General features: G+C 41.2%; 1 protein-coding gene across 1 annotated transcript in view; it reads right to left on the reverse strand.

Annotated features, from left to right (window-relative positions):
- Positions 1–25,909, reverse strand: part of efcab7 (EF-hand calcium binding domain 7) — a 100,056-nt gene that overhangs the window by 8,317 nt on the left and 65,830 nt on the right. The window contains exons 9-10 of the mRNA XM_087990690.1: positions 21,934–22,088; positions 21,247–21,380 (exon numbers count right to left, since the gene is read on the reverse strand). Of these exons, the coding sequence (XP_087846816.1) occupies positions 21,247–21,380; positions 21,934–22,088 (289 nt within the window). The remainder of the gene's footprint in view (positions 1–21,246; positions 21,381–21,933; positions 22,089–25,909) is intronic.

Here is a 25,909-nt window from a genome sequence, read left to right on the forward strand (position 1 = left end):
TGCACCAGCTTTCTTAGCTTAACGAGCTGTGCTATCACAGGAAAAAGGGCAGAAAAGAATGGTTATCACTTTTGCAGTTGCAGGCTCAAGCTGAACGAGAGTAATAAGCAGAATTACTTCAATATGAAATGCGATCTGCTAACTTTGAGGTGGGCTATTCTGCAGAGGTTATGAGACATCCTGATCAGTGCAGAGTTTGAAGTGTCTATGGATAATAACTCACCCAGTTACTTTCAAGCATTCACCAAGCTTATGATAGAGACCGATGCATAATGAACTGACTCAGATTCAGCACGGTTGGTCAAATATAATAAAAATGCTGATGCACTTAGTTGGAAGACCATGGGAGGAAAACCATCCCTGCCCACCTGAAGGGGACTTTGGCTAACAATATGCCCATGTCCCAAGTCAAAGGCAGCATTCTGGCCTCCATTTCCAATGGCATTCAGACTAAGATTCAATCGAGTGTTATTGAGGCATTTATGGATGAAATCAAAACCAGGTCCAGACAGGCGCAGGTTAACCTTTACTATCTATTTCAAAAGAGGACTTCAGACAGCTTCAGCTGATTGATGCGGTCATCAGACCAGTGCACCATTACTCAAAAATCCAACATCCACCAACCCAGCAACAACTGATAAGTGAGTACAAACAAAAACAGAAACTGCTGAGATGCTGAAAGACGATCAGGGAGGAGGGATGGAAGTCCTTCAGTGGCTGGTTCATGACAAGGAGAGCAAGGTGAAGCAACTTATAATTTCTGATAGCCTCAAGTGTCAAGAGTTGATAGCAGTTTATGATCAAGCAGGAAATCAAGTGACAGACAAGGTGACTGCCCTGACCAAAGTGTGGTGTTACAAGCCCACAATGGCTGTTGATATTGATAAACTGTGGAATTGTGCAAGGTGTGGTTTGGCTAAAGCAGGGAAGCAACTTCACTCCTGAATAGGATCCCTGGTCACCAAAAGACCTCTAGAGGTCCATGCAATGAGTTTTATGGACCAGGACACCAATAAATAACAAGAATGAGCACATTCCCGGCCTTATGGATATCTTCACCAAGTTCACGCAGGCCATTCCCACCTGTGACCAAAAAACCTCAACTATTGCCAGAGTGCTAATACCTGACTGGCTTCTCTGTTTCAAGTGTTCCATGTCAGATTCACAGTGATTAGGGGTACAACTTTAAGGGCAGGACCCTATAGATTGAATTAGATAGATTTTTAACAGAGAAGAGAGTGAAGGGTTAAAGCAGCAGCCAGGAAGATGGATTTGAGACCACAAATCAGATAAACAATGGTCCTATCATTTGGCTCAAAGGGCTGAATGGCATACTCCTGCCTCCCTAAGTTCGATGTTTCTATCATTAACACTCCTGAGGCCCTAAAAAGCTAATTTCATATTTGCGAATATCAAATTTCTCCAAAAGATGAACATTTTACGTATTTTTTTAAACATGTTCAGCCTTATTTTAGCTTCTCATCATAATTTTATTCTGTCTTAGAACTTGCTGTTTGTGAGAAAATTTAAATGACTGATTACTCTGCTTGCTGACATCAGTGCTGTTGCACACCAGGAGAAGCCCTTGGCACCAGATTTAAACTTCTGTCAGGAAAGTGGAAGCCCCCACTACACACACTGCCAGGTCTTTTTGGAAGCTTTCTTTAAGGTCAGCAGTGAACCCTGTTGCTTCACCACTGATTGCAAAATCCAGCTCAATATTTTTGAAAAGGTACATAAATTTCTACTATCACAGATAAATATGTTTCCTGATGTAACAACTAACATCATAACACAAAACACAGGAATTTGCTGTGAGTGAGACAGTAGCAAGACCAGTAAATTGTCTCTCTCTTTTTTGTATCAATACATCCAAGCAATTGCACCCCCTTGCCTCATGCAATTGAATTAGCGTAATCAATAGACAGTGAATAGTTTTGAAATAAACCCAGGATATAGGTACACATTTCTGACAATATATTCAGCCTTCTTATCCTTGTGGGCCCTGGTGTAACTCTTCCCATGATATCACAGGGGTTAGGTTACTGCTCTATTCAGCTTATAACTGACAGTTTCCCACTGATAATTTACCGAGCCATTTTGTTAACAATTCTGCTCATATTTGAGTCAAATTTTTTCTTATCTTGCTTAGTTTCATCTTTATTTTCTCATTAATCTGTTCAGTGATATTATTGCAAGCCTTTGGAGCATGTAGGATTTGAACCTTGGCTCAGAGGTAGGGACGCTACCACTGTGCCACAGAAGCCTACTGCACCACCAATCAATAATTAATCCTCAATCATTAATACAGATCGTCTGCACATTATCAACATGTTGTTTATAGGACCTTGCAGTGTGCAGGTTGGCTACTTTATGTCAAACAGCACAATGGTGGTTACTTGAAAAATTAGCATCACTGGGATGTTCCAAGATTGCAAAAAGTACTATATGTATATAATTTAACACTATATGTGACTCTTTCTTGCTAGACTAGAAACATATGCAAAGATTTTATAGGGTCCTGGGCTGCATGCTAGGAGATAGAACATAGAAGAATACAGCGCAGTATAGGCCCTTTGGCCCTCGATGTTGCGCCGATCCAAGCCCACCTAACCTACACTAGCCCACTATTCTCCATATGCCTATCCAATGCCCATTTAAATGCCCATAAAGAGGGAGAGTCCACCACTGCTACTGGCAGGGCATTCCATGAACTCACGACTCGCTGAGTAAAGAATCTACCCCTAACATCTCTCCTATACCTACCACCCCTTAATTTAAAGCTATGCCCCCTCGTAATAGCTGACTCCATACGTGGAAAAAGGTTCTCATGGTCAGCCCCATCTAAAACCCTAATCATCTTGTACACCTCTATCAAGTCACCCCTAAACCTTCTTTTCTCCAATGAATACAGCCCCAAGTGCCTCAGCCTTTCCTCATACGATCTTCCTACCATACCAGGCAACATCCTGGTAAACCTCCTCTGCACCCGTTCCAGTGCCTCCACATCCTTCCTATAGTATGGCGACCAAAACTGCACACAATACTCCAGATGCAGCCGCACCAGAGTCTTATACAACTGCAACATGACCTCAGGACTCCGGAACTCAATTCCTCTACCAATAAAAGCCAGTACGTCATATGCTTTCTTCACCACACTATTTACCTAGGTGGCAACTTTCAAAGATCTGTGTACATGGACACCAAGATCCCTCTGCTCCTCCACACTACCAAGTATCCGACCATTAGCCCAGTACCCCATCTTTTTGTTACTCTTACCAAAGTGAATCACCTCACACTTAGCTACATTGAACTCCATTTGCCACCTTTCTGCCCAGCTCTGCAGCTTATCTATATCCCGCTGTAACCTGATACATCCTTCCTCACTGTCTACAACTCCTCCGACTTTCGGATCATCTGCAAACTTGCTCACCCAACCTTCTTGCCCCTCTTCCAGATCATTTATAAAAATGACAAATAGCAATAGTCCCAAAACAGATCCTTGCGGAACACCGCTAGTAACTGCACTCCAAGCTGAACCTTTACCATCAACTACTACCCTCTGTCTTCTTCCAGCCAGCCAATTCCTAATCCACACCTCCAACTCACCCTCAATGCCATACCTCCGTATTTTTTGCAGTAGCCTACCATGGGGAACCTTATCAAACGCCTTACTAAAATCCATATACACCACATCTACCGCTTTGCCCTCGTCCACCTCCTTAGTCACCTTCTCAAAGAATTCAATAAGGTTTATGAGGCACAACCTGCCCTTCACAAAACCATGCTGACTATCCTTGATCACATTATTGCTATCCAGATGTTCATAAATCCTATCCCTTACAATTCTCTCTAAGACTTTGCCCACAACAGAAGTGAGACTCACCGGCCTATAGTTACTAGGGTTATCCCTACTCCCCTTCTTGAACAAGGGAACCACATTTGCTATCCTCCAGTCTACTGGCACTATTCCTGTAGACAACTAGGACATAAAAATCAAGGCCAATGGCTCTGCAATCTCCTCCCATGCTTCCCAGAGAATCCTAGGATAAATGCCATCAGGCCCAGGGGACTTATCTATTTTCACCCTTTCCAGAATTTCCAACACCTCTTCCCTACATACCTCAAAGCTGTCCATTCTAATTAATTGTGACTCAGTATTCACATCGGCAACAATGTCCTGTTCCTGAGTGAATACTGACGAAAAGTATTCATTGTGTCTCCCCAATCTCTTCAGCCTCCACACCCAACCTCTCATTACTATATTGATTGGACCTATTCCTACCCTAGTCATTCTTTTATTCCTGACATACCTATAGAAAGCCTTTGGGTTTTCCCTAATCCTACCAACTAAGGACTTTTCATGTCCCCTCCTTGCTGCTCTTAGCTCTCTCTTCAGATCCTTCCTGGCTACCTTATAACTCTCAATCGCCCCAATTGAACCTTCACGCCTCATCTTTACATAGGCCGCCCTCTTCCCTTTAACAAGGGATTCCAATTCCTTATTAAACCACGGATCCCTCACACGACCCTTTCCTCCCTGCCCGACAGGTACATACTTATCAAGGACACTCAATAGTTGCTTCTTGAACAAGCTCCACATATCAATTGCGCCCTTCCCTTGAAGCCTACTTTTCCAAGCCACGCATCCTAAGTCATGCCTCACCGCATCATAATTTCCCTGCCCCCAGCTATAACTCTTGCCCTGCAGTGCACACTTATCCCTCTCCATTACTAGAGTAGAAGTCACCGAATTGTGATCACTGTCCCCACAGCGCTCACCTACCTCCAAGACTAACACCTGGCCTGGTTCGTTACCCAGAACCAAATCCAGTATGGCCTCACCTCTTGTTGGCCTGTCTACATATTGTGTCAGGAAACCCTCCTGCACACATTGGACAAACACTGACCCATCTAATGAACTCGAGCTATAGCTTTCCCAGTCAATATCTGGAAAGTTAAAGTCCCCCATAACAACCACCCTATTACTTTCACTCTTCTCCTGAATCATCCTCGCAATCCTTTCTTCTACGTCTCTAGGACTATTAGGAGGCCTGTAAAAGACTCCTAACAGGGTGACCTCACCTTTCCTATTCCTAACCTCAGCCCAAACTACCTCAGATGGCGAGTCTTCATCCATCGTCCTTTCCACCACTGTAATACTATCTTTGACAAGCAATGCCACACCTCCCCCTCTTTTACCCCCACCTCTGACCCTACTAAAACATTTAAACCCTGGAACCTGCAACAGCCAATCCTGTCCCTGTTCTACCCATGTCTCTGTAATAGCCACAACATCGAAATCCCATGTACCAACCCACACTGCAAGTTCACCTACCTTATTTCGTATACTTCTTGCATTGAAGTATACACACTTCAAGCCACTTTCCTGTTTACAGGCACCCTCCTTTGAGATTGATGCCATGTTCCTAACCTCCCTACACTCCAGGTCCTGCACCCTTAAGCTACAGTCTAGGTTCCCATGCCCCTGCAGAGTTAGTTTAAACCCCCCCCCCCCCCAAGAGCACTAGCAAATCTCCCCCCCCAGGCTAAGATAAAAGGTAGGGAGGAGGGACTTGAGGGAGGGGCTTTGGGAATGCGATAGGTGGAAGGAGGATGATAGGCCGGAGAGGGGATGGGCGCAGAGAGGTTGGGAAGAAGATTGCAGGTCAAGAAGGCGGTGCCGAGTCCGAGGGTTGGGACTGAGATAAGATGGTGGGAGAGGAAGATGGAAGGACTGCAAAAAAAAATTGCATAATACCAGAAATGACATGCCATCACTTTCCTGCTGCTGGTGGCATTTTATCAGTGGAGTGGGAAGGTGAATGGTTCTCTCCAAGGAAGAATCACTTAAAGGCCTCTTCCCATCACTGGTATTTTACCAGTAGCAGATGGACACTTTCCAACATTAGGAGACCACCATGTGTACCGTGGTTAACCCTCCTGCTTCTAATCAGCAACTTGTGGTTCCCACTGAAGGAACCTCACAGTGCCAACGCTGTCCCTCTTCACCCCCATGAACAATACCTCCCTGGGATCTGTCTGAATAACTTCTCCAAAATTGAAACCACTTATCTAGGTTGAGGAGAGAGGGTACCATCGCATTGCTGGCCCTACCTAGTTACAGTCCCAACAGTGGTCACTAGGAGAAATTGAGGACTGCAGATGCTGGAGATCAGAGCTGAAAAATGTGTTGCTGGAAAAGCGCAGCAGGTCAGGCAGCATCCAAGGAGCAGGAGAACCGACGTTTCGGGCATTAGCCCTTCTTCAGGAATGAGGAAGGTGTGCCAAGCAGGCGAAGATAAAAGGTAGGGGGGAGGAACTTGGGGGAGGGGCTTTGGGAATGAGATAGGTGGAAGGAGGATGATAGGCCGGAGAGGGGGTGGGTGCGGAGAGGTTGGGAAGAAGATTGCAGGTCAAGAAGGCGGTGCCAAGTCCGAGGGTTGGGACTGAGATAAGGTGGTGGGAGGGGAAATGGGGAATATACTGCATCCGCTGCACCCGATGTGGCCTCCTCTACATTGGGGAGACAGGCCGCCTACGTGCGTAACGTTTCAGAGAACACCTCTGGGACACCCGCACCAGCGAACCCAACTGCCCCGTGGCTGAACACTTTAACTCCCCCTCCCATTCCGCCAAGGACATGCAGGTCCTTGGCCTCCTCCATCGCCAGACCATGGCAACACAACGCCTGGAGGAAGAGCGCCTCATCTTCTGCCTAGGAACCCTCCAACCACAAGGGACGAATGCAGATTTATCCAGCTTGCTCATTTCCCCTCCCCCCACCTTATCTCAGTCCCAACCCTCGGACTCAGCACCGCCTTCTTGACCTGCAATCTTCTTCCCGACCTCTCCGCCCCCACCCCCTCACCGGCCTATCACCCTCACCTTAACCTCCTTCCACCTATCGTATTCCCAACGCCCCTCCCCGAAGTCCCCCTCACTACCTTTTATCTTAGTCTGCTTGGCACACCATCCTCATTCCTGAATAAGGGCTTATATGCCTGAAACGTCAATTCTCCTGCTCCTTGAATGCTGCCTGACCTGCTGCGCTTTTCCAGCAACACATTTTTCAGCAACAGTGGTCACTCCCAGTTATACAGCTGGGACTGACGACCTCACAGCCAACCAACTTGCTAGCAGCACTTACAGAAAGGACTTAAAGTGATGGGAGCCCTGATTGCTGGCAGTTAATTGCCTGCTGCCACATAAAAGAGCTCAAAGTCTGTGAGAAGATTTGTAGCTCGGGTGCTCGTTGTTGTGGTTCTGTTCGCCAAGCTGGGAATTTGTGTTGCAGACGTTTCGTCCCCTGTCTAGGTGACATCCTCAGTGCTTGGGAGCCTCCTGTGAAATGCTTCTGTGATCTTTCCTCCGGCATTTGTAGTGGTTTGAATCTGCCGCTTCCGGTTGTCAGTTCCAGCTGTCCGCTGCAGTGGTCGGTATATTGGGTCCAGGTCGATGTGCTTATTGATTGAATCTGTGGATGAGTGCCATGCCTCTAAGAATTCCCTGGCTGTTCAAACCACTACAAATGCCGGAGGAAAAATCACAGAAGCGCTTCACAGGAGACTCCCAAGCACTTCGAAGATGTCACCTAGACAGGGGACGAAACGTCTGCAACACAAATTCTCAGCTTGGCGAACAGAACCACAACAACATAAAAGAGTTCCCATACCGGTGAAGGAAATGTTCCTCCAAATACATTGCCCTCCATTAAATCCAATAATGACATGGAAAGCTAGAACAATAACAAAAAGTGTTTTCCACTTTAATTACATTATTGGCTTTATTCATTTGTGTGTGTTATTGTTAACTGCATCAGTATTTACTGCCCATTCCTAACTGCCATTGTAAAAGTGGTAGCAAGCTGCTTTCTTCTAAACTATGGCAGCCCTTCAGGTACTGGGATCCAGCACAGTTAGGGAAAGGAGTTTCAGGATTTTGACCCAGCGACAATGGAGGAACGATTATATAGTTCCAAGTCTGAACATATGTGGCTTGGAGAGGAATGTGTAAATGGTGATGCTCCCATGTCAAGGTGGTAGAGGTTGTGGATTTAGAAGGTCCTGCTGAAAGACCCTTGGTGAGCTTTTCCAGCACATTTTGTACATGGTATACACTGCTGCCCTGTATCACAGGTGGTGGGAATAAATGTTGAAAGTAGTGGGTGGTGAAACAATCAAGTTGCTTCATCCTGGATGGTCATTGAGTAACAGAAGTGTACAGCAATGGAAACAGACCCTTCGGTCCAACCCGTCCATGCCGACCAGGTATCCCAACCCAACCTAGTCCCACCTGCCAGCACCCGGCCCATATCCCTCCAAACTCTTTCTATTCATATACCCATCCAAATGTCTTTTAAATGTTGCAATTGTACCAGCCTCCACCACTTCCTCTGGCAGTTGTTACAGCTGCACTCATCCAGGCAAGTGGGGAGCATTGCATCACACTCTCGACTTGTGCCTGGTTGATGGACAGATTTTAGGAAGTCAAGAGAAGAATTATCGTGGAATTTCCAACCTCTGCCCTGCTCATAGCCAGAGTATTTACATGGCTGGTCCAGTTCAGATTCTGGTCACAGGTAACCCCAGGATTTTAATAGTAGAGGATTCAGCTATGGTAATGCTATTGATTGCTAAGTGCAATGATTAGATTTTCTGTTATCAGAAAAGTCATTGGCTGGTACTTGCGTGTTGCAAATGTTACTTACCACTTATCAGCCCAAGCCTGATGGTTATCCAGGTTTTAGTACACATAGACTGGACTGCTTTAGTATTTGAGGAATTGCAAATAGTGCTGAACATTATGCAATCATCAGTGAACACCCCCACTTCTGACCTTATAATGGATGAAGGTCATTGATAAGCAACTGAAGAAAGTGCACTATCCTGAGGAACTCTTGCAAGGATGTCCTGGAGTTAAGATGATAGACACTGAACAATCACAAACTATCTTCCTTTATGCTATTTATGATTTCAATTAAAGTAGATTTTTTTCCCTTGATTTCTAGTAACTCCATTTAGCCAGGGCCTCTTGATGCTATACTCAGTCAAACATTGTCAAGAGTTCTCACCCACACCTTCCCTTGAGTTCAGTACTTTTGACCTTACTTGGACCAAAGCTGTAAAGAGGCCAGGGACTCTGTAGACCTAGTGGAGCCTAGACTGAACATCAATGAAGTTATTGCTTAGTTCCTGCCCTGTCCATCATTTACTGGTGATTGAGAGTAGAGCGATGGGGTGATAATTGGAAGGTTGAATTTGTCCTGCTTTTTGTAGATAGAAAATACCGGAGCAATTTTCCACTTTGCCAGATAGATGCCTGTGTTGTAGTGTGTTCTGCTGCAAAGTTCCCTCCAGGCTGCACAGTGCACGCACATGCAGCATGGCTTTCCATTGGTGGCTTTGGCAAGTCAATCGTGGCATTACTTCCAGTTTTTTATTCATTCATGGGATATGGGCATCACTGGCATTTTTACTGCTCTTCCCTAAATGCCTAGATGGCAGTTAAGAGTCAATCACTTTGCTGTGGGTCTGGAGTAACATGTGGGCCAGATCTGGAAGGATGGCAGATTTCCTTCCCTAAAGGATATTAGTGAAGCTGTTGGGATTTTTCCTGACAATCGGCAATGGCCTCACTGATCTGGAAGTCGCTGCCATGCATAGATCTCAGAGGACTAAGCAGCTGGAAACAAATTTAGAGGGAATGCTGTTTTGGAGTACAATGCTTCAGTATTATTGCCGAAACGTTGTGGGGGCCCATAGTCTTTGCAGTGACTTCAGCCATTTCTTGATATCAAGTGGAGCAAATCAAATTGATTGAAGGCTGACATGTGTGATACTGGGCATCTCTGAGGAAGGCTAAGGAGGACTGTCCACTCAGCATTTTTGGCTAAAGGTGCCTGCAAAACGCTTCCTCCTGGTCTTTTGCTGGATGTGCTCATTGCTGAAAATGGTGATATTTGTGGTGTCTTCTCCTCCTGTGAATTCTTTAACTGTCCATCATCTTTAACTGGCCGTGGCAGGACTGGAACACTGATCTGATCTGTTGGTTGTTGATCACCTAGCCTTGTTTATTGCATGCTGCTTACACTCCCTATCATGCAAGTAGTCCTGGTATTGTCACTTTACCAGGTTAATACCTCATTGAATCACAATCGATCCTCTGGTTTGGTGGTAATGATAGTGTCGGGGATATGCTGGGCCATAAGATTACAAACAGCAGTTAAATACAATTCTTCTACTGATGGCTCACAGCACCTCACATTGCAGTCTTAAGTTGCTCGATCTGCTCTGAATCCGTATGATTCAGCATGGGGGTACTGCAACACAATGGAAGATAGCTTCAATGTGGTGATGGGATTTCATTTCCAAAACGAGTGAGGTGGTAACTCATAGTGATACTGTCATGCACAGGTAGCTTAGTGAGGAGGTGGTCAAATGCATTTCCTTCTTCTTGGTTCTCTCACTATCTGTCGTAGATCCAGTCTGGCAGCTATGTCCTTTAGGAGTTGGCCATCTCGTTCAGTCGTGGTGCTAATGAGAGGCTAAACAATGGACATTGTTTGGGGTGGGGGCGGTAAGGGCACCAGTGTACATGCTGTGCCCTTACTACTATCAATCTTTTCTCCAAATGAATTTTAACATGGTGGAGCTCTGATTCATGAACCGAGGTGATGTGGTCGGATTTTACAGGAACGAAATATGGCAATTAGCAGGAGGTTTCCTTGTCTGGTTTAGCTTGATGCCATGAGGCTTCATGGAGTTCAGAATAGAGGTTGAGGATTCCCAGGGCAACTCCCTCCCGGTATAACAATGTGCCACAGATCGTGATTCTGTCCTACTGATGGAACAAGGCATACCAAGAAATGCTGATGGCGAAGTCTAGGACATGGTGTGATTCCATATGTATAAATATGCCAGACTATTGCTTTGGCCAGTGTGCGGGAGAGTTCTCTCAATTTTGATATCAGTTTCAAAATGTTAAGAAGGAGAATTTGCAACACAAGTGCTATGTATGTCCTCGCTGTTGTTTGGGGTCCCTTGCAGATCTGGTGTCATATACAGGTCAGACCAGGTGAGGATGGCAGGTTTCCTACTCTACAGAGAGTGAACCAGATGGGTTTCTATGACAATTAACAGTGGTTTCATGGTCACCATTAGACCAACTTAATTTCAGATAGGATTCAAACTCATTTGCCCAGAGCATTACCAGGGTCTCTGAATTAGTAGCCCAGACACATACATTACTTTCATTCTCAGTCATGGAATAGTTAAAATCATTATTTTGTAACTATCTGAACTGTCTGCAATTTTTTTTGTTTTTCCTGCCTTTCATCTCCAGCATTTGGTGGTTTGAAATGCAGGGCGATTTAGTACCACTCGTTTGGCTTTTATTGAATGTTTTAAGCAATTTATCTTCAGTCAAATTTACAGCAGCATATCCATTACAATATGCAATACTATTTCCTTAATAAGTGAATATATCTATTTAACCACTCTCTACTAACATGTCACAACATTGCAGAATAATAGGACTCAGATAATAAAGTGCATGAGTACAATGACTGTTGAGAATTTGGATTACAGCTTGGAGCCAAATAGATCAGAATTACTTGCATGATTAAAATTTACTTCAAAAGTATCTCTCTCTCTCTGGATTTTTAAAAAAATCAAAGTACATTGAAATTCACATGACAATTGTATTTTTTTTTTCTGTGTCACTTGATATTCATTTTCATTTCCACTTCAGACATCTAGCTACTCAAAGTTGAATTTTGGATGCTCTAATTATTGGTTTTGATCTATGTTATTTGTCCACAACTAAACTACAATTATCCTTTCAAATTAACACTGGAATGCATTTAAAACTTGCCACAGCCCTTCAGGGCATCATAATACATCAGAGTTCAAGATTTCAAAGACTTTTCCTTAATTCATTTAACTCAAAATTCTCTTGATCAAATTGATCAAAACAGAGCCTGTATGTTTGGTATTTAATGCATATCAAATTAAATGTTATTTATACTAAATTATCCATTACAATGTTACATAATAGTAATTGAAAAAAGTATTGTAATCCTTGAAATCCTGGGAATTTGCATCATAGGGTAACTGTTTACTCCATTAATTATGAGAAACCTCCCTGAAATTAATCAGGGTATAGCACCCTCCTTAAACTCCACAGCTCATTTTGCTTCACGATGTAGAGTTACAGAAGAACTCTTTTTCTAAAAAAAACTCTTACTTTTACATATTTATTCATCTTTTTTAGCAATCTTCTAACAGATTTAAGTAAACAGATAGTCCAAACTGAAATTCCACAGGAATTAACAAACAAAATAAATATTGTTGCTTTGGATTCACTGTTGTGCATAGTGCGGCATATTTCAAATAGAAACTCAGAAAAATGAGAAGTAATAGTGAAATTGGCACACAAAATGGGAAAATACATGCCAACCATCTTTATACATATTATTACAACAAATTCTGCATCAATTTAATATCTGTAGCTTTTAATGTATCTAACCGTCTTAATTTAGATATTTGCTACATTTAAAAAAAAAAATCAATCATAACACCAAATTTTTGGAACATGACTCTTGGATGTTGCTATTGATTTTGTTAAATATCTTTCACCTCCAGCATGTATTGTTTACAGATTTATTTTTTAAATTTTTCACAGTCACTGACAAGACCAGCATTGTTGTCCATCCCTAATAGCCTTCAGAAGTGCCTCACAATCCATTTCTTTCTCATTTCTCTGTGAGAAAATGTTTGCCCTCTTTCAAATGAGCTTTCTGCTCTTCCAACAGCTTTACCCACTCTCTGATCAATCTCTAATCTTTAGCCTGCACTTTCCCTAATCCTACCATCCTACAACACCCAGCATGCAAATTTAAATCAGCCCCCATTGCTGAGTTTACCATCTCTTCAAGAATGTATTTGTGAAATTTTCACTCAGATGCAGGTCCTCCTGTTGGGACAGTTTATTGCTGCTATAATTGCTTAAATTCCCAGAGAACATGACCTCTCTCCTTCTGCAGCCAAATACAGACTTGCTCAATTTTCTGCAAATTGTCCAGGCTGTTGTTTCCCGGACTACTATCCATACATCACTATAGAGACCTTTTCAGCTTATTTTGTAAGTCCTTAAATTCCTTTTTCAAGATCTCACATTCATATCAATGGTTTCAATGAAAATCATGTCCTCTTCCTCCCATTCTAGAAGATGCTCCTCCCAATTTGTAGTGACGTTTACTTCAGCACCTTAGAAACAGGACAATATAAAACTCACAATAAAGGAGGCCGCCATCTGGCCATTATACCATTTGGGTGTTCTAGTAGTAACCACAAAAGAAACAAGTGAAGAGGGCACTCATTAGAGTACAGACCTCTGCCATACTGTGTTGACTCAACATTGTTAAATTACACAGCTCTTCCTATGAGGTTTTTCCCTGCCTGGTTGGTGGTCTTTGCCCACAAAGTGGAAAAAATTAAACCTTTTTATGAAGAGCTTCCAACTCACTGAGAATGCTTCAGGCCAATCCATATTCAAACTTGCTCTGTAAACCTTGCTCAGGTTTTGAGACAAATTCCATCAGCAGCAGACATTATAAAATAGTCAACAACATTCCAAAGAAAACGTTCTTTAAAAAAGGTCAATATTCCCTTTTAACCAAAGATAATTAATACTTTAAAAAAAAAATCCAGGATCTGGATGGAGATCCATCTCTTTCCCAAAAACTTATCAGTTCTCCCTCAGGCCATATTCCACCTGTTTATCAAGTTTCACTGAAATCCATTCATTAGTTTGAGATATATTGTATATAGACAAGCTGACTAACAAACAGGGGGCTGAAAACATGTACCTCCATGCACCTTCAGTGGGGTTGGGGGAGGTGGGGTGTGGCAGCAATGAAAAAGATGCCTGAAATTCCAACGTTAGAGTTTTTCTCATTACTATTCATCAGATTTTTGTGAATTACCTGCTCACCTATGAATGGTTCCTCCATCTATGGTACTGCAGTACTGCTCAGATCACTCAATTCAGACTTTCTGTTAATGTAACTGCAGTGTAATTGGACTTGAGTTCCCAAAGCACAGACAAATCTGTTTCACTCTCATCCTCACACTCTTATATTATTCTTGTGTCATGAATTGTCTCGTACTTCTGCTTTACCTAGCATATTCTGGAGTGGTTGATCCAGAAACTCCTCATCTGCTGTAGTGTGGACAATTGTTCCTGGAGCGCTGAAGCTTCCAAGAAAATGTGAGACTCTTTCAGAGAGCAGTTCACAAGGAAGAATCAGAGCACCCAGAGTTAAGGGAGGAGGAAAGTCAGAAGGCAGTTTTTGTGACCACAGACACAATTCCAAGGTGATAACTTGTCTCTGTAATGCTAGGGTTAGATATGATAGCTAGACTATTAATCCAGAAATTCAGTTATCATTCTAGGCACCCAGGTTTGAATTCTGCCAGGGTCATTTGAATTCAAATAAAATATCTGGAATTAACAATCCATCGATGACCGTGAAACCATTATCGATTGTGGGAAAAACCTACTTGGCTCACTGATGTCTTTTAGGGAAGGAAACCTTCCATCCTTGTCTGGTCTGGCCTACATGTGATTCCAGACCCACAGCAATGTGGTTGACTCTCAACTGCTCTCAGAAATGATGTAAGAAGCCACTTAGTTGTATCAATCACTACAAAATCTCAACAAAGAAATGAAACTGGATGGACCCAGCATTGACTTAAGGACTGAAAAAGGCAATGGCAGAAACAACCCTAGCGATTCTGTGAAGTCCTCCTTACTAACATTTGGGAGCTAGTGCCAAAATTGAAAGAGCTGTCTCACAGACTAGCTAACCAACAGCCTGACACAGTCATACTCACAGAATCATATCAGACAATATCCCAGACATATCACCTTCTCTGGATATGTTCTGTCCCATTATGCAGGACACACCTGGCAGAGGCGGAATACTGATATACAGTTTGGAGGGAGTTGCCCTGGGAGTCATGAAAATTGACTCTGGTTCCCGTGAAATTAAAAATGGGCAAGGAAACATCTTGCTGGTTACCACATAGCATCCTCCCTCCACTGATGAATCAGTACCTCTCCATGTTGAACAAAACTTGGAGGAAGCAATAAGGACAGTAAGGGTGCAAATGTACTCAGGTGGGGGACTTCAATGTCTACCACCAAGACAGCCTCAGCAGCAGTACTCAACACATCCAGTCATGAATAGTGGTGGAGGATTAAACAATTCACTGGAAGAGAAGACGCTACAAATATTCTCATCGTCAATGATGGAATAACTCAACACATCAGTGCAAAAGATAAAGCTGAAGTACTTACAGCAACCTTCACCCAGAATGCCAAGTGGATGATCCATCTCAGCCTCTTCCAGTGACGCCCAGAGTCACAGACATCAGTCTTTAGCTAATTCGATTCACTTCATGTGATATCACTAAACGATTAGAGGCAGTGGATAGTGGAAAGGCTGTAAGCTCTGATCATATTCCAGCATTAGTACTGAGGACTGGTGCTCCAGAACTTGCCACCTCCGTAGCCAAGCTCTTCCAGTATAGTTACAACACTGGTATCTACCCAATAATGTAGAAAATTGCCCAGGTATGTGCTGCACACAAAAAGCAGGACAAATCCAACCTGTCCAGTCACCATTAGTAAAGTGATATAGGGTGTCATCAACAGTCCTAACAAGCAGTATCTGTTCAGCAATAACCTGCTCAGTGACGCCCAGCTTGGGTTCTGTCCGGGCCACTCAGCTCCTAATCTCATTACAGCCTTGGTTCTAAAATGGACAGAAGAGCTGACTTCCAGAGGTGAGGTGAGAGTGACAGCCCTTGATATCAAGATGCATTCAACTACGTGTGGAATTACGGAGCCTTTGCAAAACTGAAATCAATGGGTATCATGGAGCAAACTCACCTTATCTGGAGTCTTACCTGGAATATAGTAAGATGAATGTGATTGTTGGAGGTCAGTCATCTCAGCGCCAGGATATCTCTGCAGAGGTTCCTCAGGGTAGCGTCCTAGGCCCAAACATCTTCAGCTGCTTCATTAATGACCTTCCCTCCATTAAAAGGTCAGACGTTGAGATGCTTGCTGATGATTGTTCAGCACCATTTGTGACTCCTCAGATACTGAGACAGTCCATGTCAAAATACAAAAGATCTGGACAATACCCCTCTGGGTTGGTAAGTGGCAACTAACATTCATACCACACAAATGCCAGGCAATGACCATCTCCAATAACAGACAGTCCAGCCACTACCCCTTGACATTCAATGGTGTTGCCACCATTGAATCCCCAACTGTCAATATCCTTGGGGTTACCACTGGCAAGAAATTCACTTGACTTGTCATATCAACACGTTGGCTACAAATGAAAGTCAGATGCTAGGAATACTGCAGTGTGTAACTCAGCTCCTGACTCATCTACAAGATACAATCCTGTCCATCATTTACAAGATACAAGTCAGGAGTATGATAGAATACTCAAGACTTGTATCTTTGGTGGAAGGGGAGGTATGGTGTGGGGTGAGGTTGGGTGGGGGTGTGGGTGTGCATCCATTCAACAAGACCACAGCTGATCTGTGCCAAGCCTCAACTTTAATGATGCTCGTCATAGCCTCTGATATTTCAAAAATTTATCTCACTCCTCTTTAAATACTTGTGGATCTAACCTCTCTGGGATAGAGAATTCCACCCATTTACTACCCTTTGGGAGAAGAAATTCCTTCCTACCATAATTTTAAGTAAATATCGCCTTCTTCTGTAACTATGCCTCTGGTTCAAGGCTCCCCCCCAATTGAAACAAAGAACCTAGTGGCAGGAGTAAGCCATGCAGTCATGCGAGCCTTCTGTCATTCAATATGACCATGGCTGATCCCCTTGCTGATCTCAATGCCATATTCCAGCTTTCTCTCCATACTACTTAATGCCTTAAATACCTAAAAAATGATTAATCTCTTTCTTCAATATATTCAGTGACAAACTTTTCATCCTTTTGTGGCAGAGAATTCTAAGGGTTGACCACCTTCTGAACGAAGAAATGTTTCCTCATTTTAGTCCAAAATGGCCTACTACACATCTGGAAACTGTAACCCTTGGGTCCAGACTTCCCATTGAGAAACATCCTTCCTACACCTAATCTGTCCAGCCTGTTGGAATTCTGTATATTTCAAATCAGATACCCTCTTATTATTCTAAGTCTTAGTGAAAACAAGGCAGTTGAACCAATCTCGTCTCATATGATAGTCCTGCAATCCAAGCTAACAGCAATGAACTTTCGCTCTTTCCCTCTACACCAAGTATATTCACTGTTAGATAATGAGGCCAGAACGACACATAATATGCCTGGTGTAGTCTCACCAAGACTCTGTATAAATACAGCAAGACATCCCTACTTCCAAACTCAAATACTTCTGCAATGTAGCAAACATTTCCTATCTAACTGCTTGCTGTATCTGCCTGCTTACTTCCATTGACTGGTGTACAAAAACACCCAAATCCCATTGTACATCCACATGTCCCAACATATCGCCACTTAAGTAATTATTTGCCTTTCTGTTTTTCACACTGAAATGTATAGCTTCACATTTATCCATGTTATTCAGCATCTGCCATGTGTTTGCCCAGACATTCAACTTATCTCGATCACCCTCAAGTCTCCTTGCATCCTTTTCACAAATCATAATCACAACTAGTTTGTGCCTTCGGCAAACTTCAAAATATTGCAGTTGGTTCCCTTATCCATTCAATTCATATCTATCGTGAATAGCTCGGGCTCAAGCACTGATCCCTGCAGTACACCACAAGTCACCACCTGCCAAATGGAAAAAGCCCCATTTATTCCCACTCTCTGTTTCTGGTCCTTCAGCCAATTCTCAATCCATGTCAGTATATTACCCCAATTCCGTGTGCTTTAATTTTGCCCACTAGCCTCTTAACCGGGGCCTTGAACTGGCCCTCCTCCTCGGTTCTCCCTTATCTATTTTACTAGTTGCATCCATAAAAACTCCAAAAGATTGATTAATCGTGATTTCCCTTTCATAAACTCACACAGACTATGTCTAATCCTGTTATTGCTTTCAAAGTGCCTTGTTAATACTTCTTTTATAATAGACTGTATTTTCCCCATTACTGATGTTAGGCTAACAAGTCTGTAATTCTGCGCTTTTTCCTTTCTATCTCTTTTTTAAATAGTGGGGTTACGTTTGCCACCCTTCAACATGTAGGAACTGCTCCAAAGTCTGTGGTTAATTATAAAAGAGAGGGGCTTAAAGAATGGAGAGACCTAGGCAAGATTATTGATAAAGGCTGATAGATAAATAATAATTGTACAGCTTGTGAACGAGTCCGTTCAGGTGCACTCTTCAGGATTGTTTGATATGAATTGCAAATTTGCAGATCCTAAAGAAAGGCAATAAGAAACCAGGTGTGTACTTCTCACCATATGTTACACAGCTATAAGGCTCAATGTATTACAGTTGTCAGTTTGTATGTTGAAGGAGAGATCAGTCTGTTTCATAAAAATCGGCTCGTCTCCAGTTCACTGTACATCCTGCCATGTTTGACTGGCACAAAGGGAGGGACAGCTTTCAGTCACCATTTCAACAGTGCATGTAGATGATGTTTTTGTGGGGTGGATGTAGTGAATTTGAAATTAGTGCCATAAGGGGGCTTAAAACAGAATTCAAAACTATAAGGCAGGCTCCTGGGGTTTTTAAGTACATTGAATGGGAAATCAAGCAGAATGAATCAAGTGTCACTTTGTTTTAGCAACCTTATTTCAAAAACGTTAGCCTTGATGTTCTGGATGTAGGTTTGCTCGCTGAGCTGGAAGATTCGTGTTCAGACGTTTCATCACCATACAAGGTAACATCTTCAGTGAGCCTCCAGGCGAAGCATTGCTGATGATTCCTGCTTTCTATTTATATGTTTGGGTTTCTTTGGGTTGGTGATGTCATTTCCTGTTCTTTTTCTCAGGGGATGATAAATTGGGTCCAAGTCAATGTGTTTGTTGATAGACTTCCGGATGGAATGCCATGCTTCTAGGAATTCTCATGCGTGTCTCTGTCTGGCTTGTCCTAGGATGGATGTGTTGTCCCAGTCGAAGTGGTGTCCTTCCTCAAGTGTATGTAAGAATATTAGTGAGAGGGGGTCATGTTGTTTTGTGGCTAGTTGATGTTCATGTATCTGGTGGCTAGTTTTTTGCCTGTTTGTCCAATGTCGTGTTTGTTACAGTTCTTGCATGGTATTTTGTAAATGATATTAGTTTTGTTTGTTGTGTCTACAGAGTCTTTCAAGTTCATTAGCTGCAACAAACTCAAATAAGCAGACAAAACATGTCCAGAAACCCTAGTCACTCTCCCCTACATCAAAGGCATCTTGGAAATGACTGCCAGACTACTCAGACCCCTTGGCAACATGGTAGCCCACAAACCCACTAACACACTAAAACAGCAGCCAATGAACTTGAAAGAAATGACATTACCAACCCAAAGAAACCCAAACATATAAATAGAAAGCAGAAATCATCAGCAATGCTTCATCTGGAGGCTCGCTGAAGATGTTACCTAGTATGGTGACGAAACGTCTGAATATGAACCTTCTAGCTCAGCAAGCAAACCTACATCCAGAACCTAAACCTGAGCTACAAATCTTCTCAAACTCACTGTTAGCCTTGATGTTGTTAGACAAGAAGGGCCTCACGAAAAGATGCAATGGCTTCTGAAACTGAAACAGAGAACTGTGAAGTCTAATTGGGTGGGTGTACTTGCTAGGTATATGAACAAGGACAGATGCCTGCTTTGAGGTTTTACAGTTGAGTATAGCTATGAAAAATCCAAAGGTGGAGGATATTACTCAGGTGAACAGAATATTGAAAAAAAAATTAAATGGAACATTGTGATTTGAAATTCCCATCACTGGGAGATGGTGCGAATATGAAACTTAATGTTTTTAGTGTCATGTTTCTTGTGCAAAAATCTCTGAGATGTGTTCTCAAGTGCAGAAGGGTTCATATATTTTTTTGGGAGAGGGAGGCAAATATTGCCCTTTAGCTTAGGACTCAAAGCAGATCAGAAAAGTAGCAAAAGGATATTTCTGGCAGAAACACTCACTCCTATTGAGGTGGTAAATATGGCATTTTCTTACTGAAAATGTTGGAAAAATTCTAAAAAGGGGGTCAGCAGCAATATACCTGTATGAATAACAAAACATCAAGATTTGATTTTGCAAGTTTTGAAACATAAGCTGGAAAATGGAGAAATCTCCAAACTGAAGTGGATTTACAGCAGCAGTCAGCTGTCTGATTGCTTTATCAAGGAAGGAGTATGCTCTGAGTAACTATTTGAAATTCTGGAAAAAAATGTTTGGAGGTGTAATATACAATCAAAAAACAGGAATAAGTTATGCTGTCAATTTATGTCTTTTGTTTGTTATTAGTTATTATGGTACACATATAGTAAAACATAAAAAGATGAGTTTGTCATTATCTAGCAAGGCCTGCCAGGGTTGCCTAAGAACAAATTGAACTCGGTTACAGGAGATGGTTATATGTGAATGAAGGGATAACTAGGTGAGAATCTGACTGGGTGTATAAATACATTTTATATATATGGGGAATAAGTAATCAGTGGAGTTGGAGTTAATGGTGTGTGGGATGGAATAGAACTCTGACTAGAAAATGATATACTTGGACCTTATGAACAACATTTAACTTCAGGCATTTAATACTCACACTTTCTTATGAAGAACAGTTTTAATGTGTTTCCAAAACATGCCCACCATCTAGCTTATCTGGAAGAGTTGCAATAAACGCAAAATACAATAATCTTTAGGAGAACAGAAAGAGAACTTTGACCCTCACAAACCCAACTCTCTTTGAGAATTATCTTCCCCTTCTCACGGTGCACATATTTCTCAATTCCTTCTGCTTTCAAAATCAAACCTTTTTATCGCTTAAACTGTCAGCTTCAACAATCTTTTCTTGGAAACATTTTTCAAAATTCTACTATCCTTAAAGTGAAAATGTCTTGCAGAACTTCCCTTTTACTTGTGACTTCCTAGATTTAAACTTCTGAGCCCTGTATTGAAACCCTTATTCACTGAATAACTCGCTCAGGTGAATCATCAATAATAATGTGTGATGACGATTAGAAGGCAAAAACATGAGAATTTCTAGAGCCTGAATAAAATTTTCCATCTCACCTTGGCACACAACCCAGGCTTCTCTATCACATTTCTCTCCACTGGTCCTGAACTCAAAGAAATTATATTCGTCAAAGCTCAGTAGGCCATTGCCATCTAAATCGATGATTTCAAAGATGTCTGACAGAGCAGCCCTATTAAAATCAAAAGACATTTCAGAATGGACAGGTTGTATTATCAGAATACAGAAAAGAAACAAACTACTATCTCATTCCTTTTAATTAAAAAATGGAACATGTGAGCAAAATGTGCCATTAGATGATACTGTTAAAGTAAAAGTTGCTGTTTTTGTCATATGCCCATGGTTAATCAGAAGCAACAAGGTATTGTGCAGGTATGTTATCGGTCTTCTGCAACAGGCCAAGAGAACTGCAGTGCCATGTCTGAGACATGCTAAGAATACCAAACATTATTACAGCATTACACACTGATTTGCATATTTATACACAAATACTACAAATCATTCTCAATGTTTAAAACTTTTATTACACTATTTGTTACTTCTTTGTGAATGTAGTTTGAAAATTTGAACTCTTGCCCTCATCATGCTATCCTTCCATTAGTTCTGCATTCTTGGGCATTTCCTCATTTGCCCATCCAAGTGCTATAGATGGACTTGTCCAACATGAATATTAATATGGAAGTTTCTCTGCCACAAGATCAGACCCATTTAAAAATAAAACCGACCTGAATTCCTTGGTGAGTGCTAGGTTGCCATCTTCTCTGTGGACCAGCTTAGCTTCACGTGTCTTTGATTTCCTCCTTTTTCTTAGTCTGCAGCCAGTGGTAAATGGGAGAAGGTGATAAACTCCAGAACGAAGTTCTCCCTTCCAACCAAACTTCTGTTGTATCAAAGTTAGCAGATGTTAAAATATTTTCTTCATTGTTCTGACCTGCTAGCCCCAAATTCATACACAAATTTATATCAGATTTTCTGCTAGAGGTGACCTTTTGTTTTCTATCTTTTCCTATACCAATAAAGTCTTTACAATGCACAAAATACATAAACTACAGTCAGACAACACTAAACTATTTTAGGCTGACTAATCATTACTGAATATTATAATTTAAAAAATGTCTCAGAAAACAATTGGCCAAGAAATGTTATTTGAACTCTTAAACTTCACATAGAAAGGAGATTAAATAAAATCTCTGCTTCCTTTAAACCCAATCCAGATGAACTCAAAACAAAAATTACAGTCACAGCTTTTAAAAAAAAGTCTGCAACATGTATAAAGCACAGGAAAAATGGATAATTGGATTAAGTTTAAAAGGCTCTTAATAAATCGTAAATGTAAAATTCCATATACTTTAGTGGGTTTGTGATCCTAAATATAGTTATAAATCTTTTGTGGCATCATATTTTTGATTAAGAATGATAATATACATTTGATATTATGGCAAATTGAATGCAAGGTTTGTGAAATATGAGACAGACATATTGTGCCAGAAACGAATTGAATTACTTATTTGGTAAAGCATCACAAAGCCATCAAATAAAATAGCAGACAATTAAAAAGAAATGAAGTATTAGAAATCCACAGTGATTGATGATTGGAAAGGGAATAGTAGATCACATTATTTGAAAGGAGACTGCATCAGTACACTATCCCAAATAATGATTGACATGCAGTAAATTTCAATATATTCTATTTTTATTTCAAATACTAGTGCAAAGCTGCTTTGCTCCCATGTAGTTTCCAAATTTACAATTCTCTGAATCAGGATGTTAGAAATTTTCTAATCAATGATAAATATCAGATATGCTGTTCTTTTTCTTAGGGTTGACTTAATTAATGACTTTTTCAGTTTGATCAGTTGTGTTGGTTTTGGATTAGTGTGCACACAAATATTCCTAAAATATAATACTGGTTTTACACTGGTATTTTTTTTCATTCATTCATGGGATTAGGGCTTGGCCAGCATTTATTGCCCATCCCCAATTGCCTTCAGGGCAGTTAGTAGTCAACCATGTTGCTGTGGGTCTGGTGTCATATATACGTTAGCCAAGTAAGGACAGCAGTTTCCTTCCCTAGAGGACATTAGTGAACCAGATGGAATTTTCCAAAAATTGGCAATGGATTCATGGTCACCATTAGATCCTTAATTCCAGATTCCGGGTCACTTGGGACCAATGTTGACCCTAAGCTCAACAGAGATTTTGACAGTTTAAAAATTCACATGCATCATACATAGCTTGCTAAAAAAGATAAAAGTATTACTACCAAACCTATAGAATAAAAGTAGAATTGCATAAAGTTTTTTGGCAGGTTAGAAAATTGAACAGAATTTTAAAAACAGCAAAGAATGACTATAAGCAAGGAAAATTAGACTTCAAGAGAAAACTGGCTAGAAATATAAAACAAATAGTAAGAGTTTCTATGAATGTTTAAAAAAGACAAATTAACAGATTGAGCCTTGGGTCTACAGGAAATGTGTCTGCAGAATTAATAATGGAAAATTAGGATATGTTGAATTGAACTGGTATTTTGCATCAGTCTTCACAAGATTTTACAAGGAACATCCCAGAAATCGCTGTAAATCAAGAAGTGGAAGGAATTGATGAACTCAATGAAATTACAATCACCAGGGAAATGGTACTGAACAAATTGTAAAAGCTACGGGCTGACAAGTCCATGAGGGATTTGTATTGATGGACTTCATTGGAGAGTCTTAAAAGAAGTAGGTAATGAGATAGTTGATGCGTTCGTACTAATTCTCCAAACTTCCCCATATTCAGGGAAGCTTCAATTAAATCGGAAAATAACAAACATAATTCCTTTACTCAAAAAGGATGGAGAAAGACAGCAGCAAGTTACAGGCCATTTGACTGTCATATTAAAGATGTTAGTAGCTATTATTAAAGATGGCATTGTACACACAAGTGCAAGGTAATTAGACAGAGTCAACATTGTTTATGAAGGGAAATGATATATTTAACAAATCTATTGGAGTCCTTTGGGGAAGTAACATGTGCTGCAGATGAAGGGGAACTGGTGGGTACACAGTACAGATTTCCAGAAAGCATATGATAAGGTGCCACATCAAAGGTTACTGAGGAAACTAATCAAGCATGATTTGAGGATAATATATTGACATAAATAGAAGATTGGCCAGCTAACAGGAAACAGCATAGACATAAAGGGGTCTTTGTTTTAGTTGACAAGATGTAATGGGCATTGTGCCACAAGGATCAGTGCTGCAGCCTCACCCTTTTCCAATTTTTCTAAATGATTTGAATGAAGTAACCAAAGGTATGGGTTGCTAAATTTGCCAATGACACAAAAATACGTGAGAAAGGGGACATAAAGAAGCTACATGTGATATAGATAGTTAAGTGAGTGGCAAAGATCTGACAAATGGTGTATCAGATGGGAAAATATGACATTGTCCACTTAATGGTGAGAGATTGCAGAACTCTCGAGATGCAAGAAGTTGGGTCTCTTAATGCATGAATCGCAGAAGATTAGTATGCAGGTACAGGAAGTAGGAAATAGAATGCTATTGTTTATTGCAAAGGGAATTAAATTAAAACATTTAGAAGGTTATGGTGCAGTTACAGAGGGCATGAGACCTGACTGTAGTACTGTGTACAATATTGGGTTTCATTATTTAAAGAAAAACGTAAATGTGTTGGAAGCAATTCAGAGAAGGTTCACGAGACTAATATTTGGAATGGGCAGCCTATCCTTTGAGAAAAGTTTGGACAGACCAGGTGTGTATCCATTGGAATTTAGAAGGGCATGAGGAGACTTGATTGAAACAGATAAAAGCCTGAGTGGTCTTCACAAGTTGGACATAGAAAAAGATATTTCCTGTTTGGAGAATCTAGAGCTAGGGGCCATTCTTTAAAAATAAGGGGTCACCTATCTAAACAGAGATACAGAGAAATTATTTTGTATGAGAGGGTCATGAAAGTTTGAAACTCTCTTCTTTAAAAACTGGTTGAAGCAGAGACTTTGCGTATTTTCAAGTGGTTGTAAAGTTATTGGGGGTGGCAGGAATGTGGAGCAATCAAGTCAGCCACAACCTATTGAACAGGGAGCAAGCCTCAAGTGGCCGACTCTTGCTCCAAATCTCTATGTTTGCATGTACTAAATTGTCAATGGTCACAGGTTAAATTATAGTGTTGAGTGTCTCAACTGGTTAATCCAACAAGTGCACATTATGAAAAATTTAATATGTCATTTGTAATAAAATAACCAAAATTATGCTAAACCTGTTAATTCAGCCAGGAAGTAAATTAAGAAGGCCAAGAATACTATCTTTTAAATAAAAGAAACTGAACAGAAAAAAAGACATCAATATAGACATCAATGAAACCACATCTCAAAGACTGTGGGTCACCTCATTTAGGGAAGGATAAAGTGCATTATAGACAGTTCATGAAGGTTTCTTAGATTGATAACAAAAAGAGCAGATTGTTTTATGAAGAAAATTGAGACAGATTGGGCTTGTTTTCACTGTAGTTTAGAACAGTGAGGGGTGAATTGATTGGAGCACCTAAGATCCTGAACAGTCCTGATAAATGTGGATTTGGAAAGGTTGCTTACTCTTGTGGAGTCTAGAAACAAGGCAGCATCGTTTTAAAGTTAGGGCCACCCTTTTAAAACAGAAATGAGATGGATTTTTTTCTCTCAGAGGATTGTGCATTCTTCAAAAT

Source organism: Chiloscyllium plagiosum, unplaced genomic scaffold, assembly GCF_037043375.1.
Source record: "Chiloscyllium plagiosum isolate Xiang-an unplaced genomic scaffold, Cpla_swu_hap1 HiC_scaffold_9, whole genome shotgun sequence".
Taxonomy (NCBI): Eukaryota; Metazoa; Chordata; class Chondrichthyes; order Orectolobiformes; family Hemiscylliidae; genus Chiloscyllium; species Chiloscyllium plagiosum.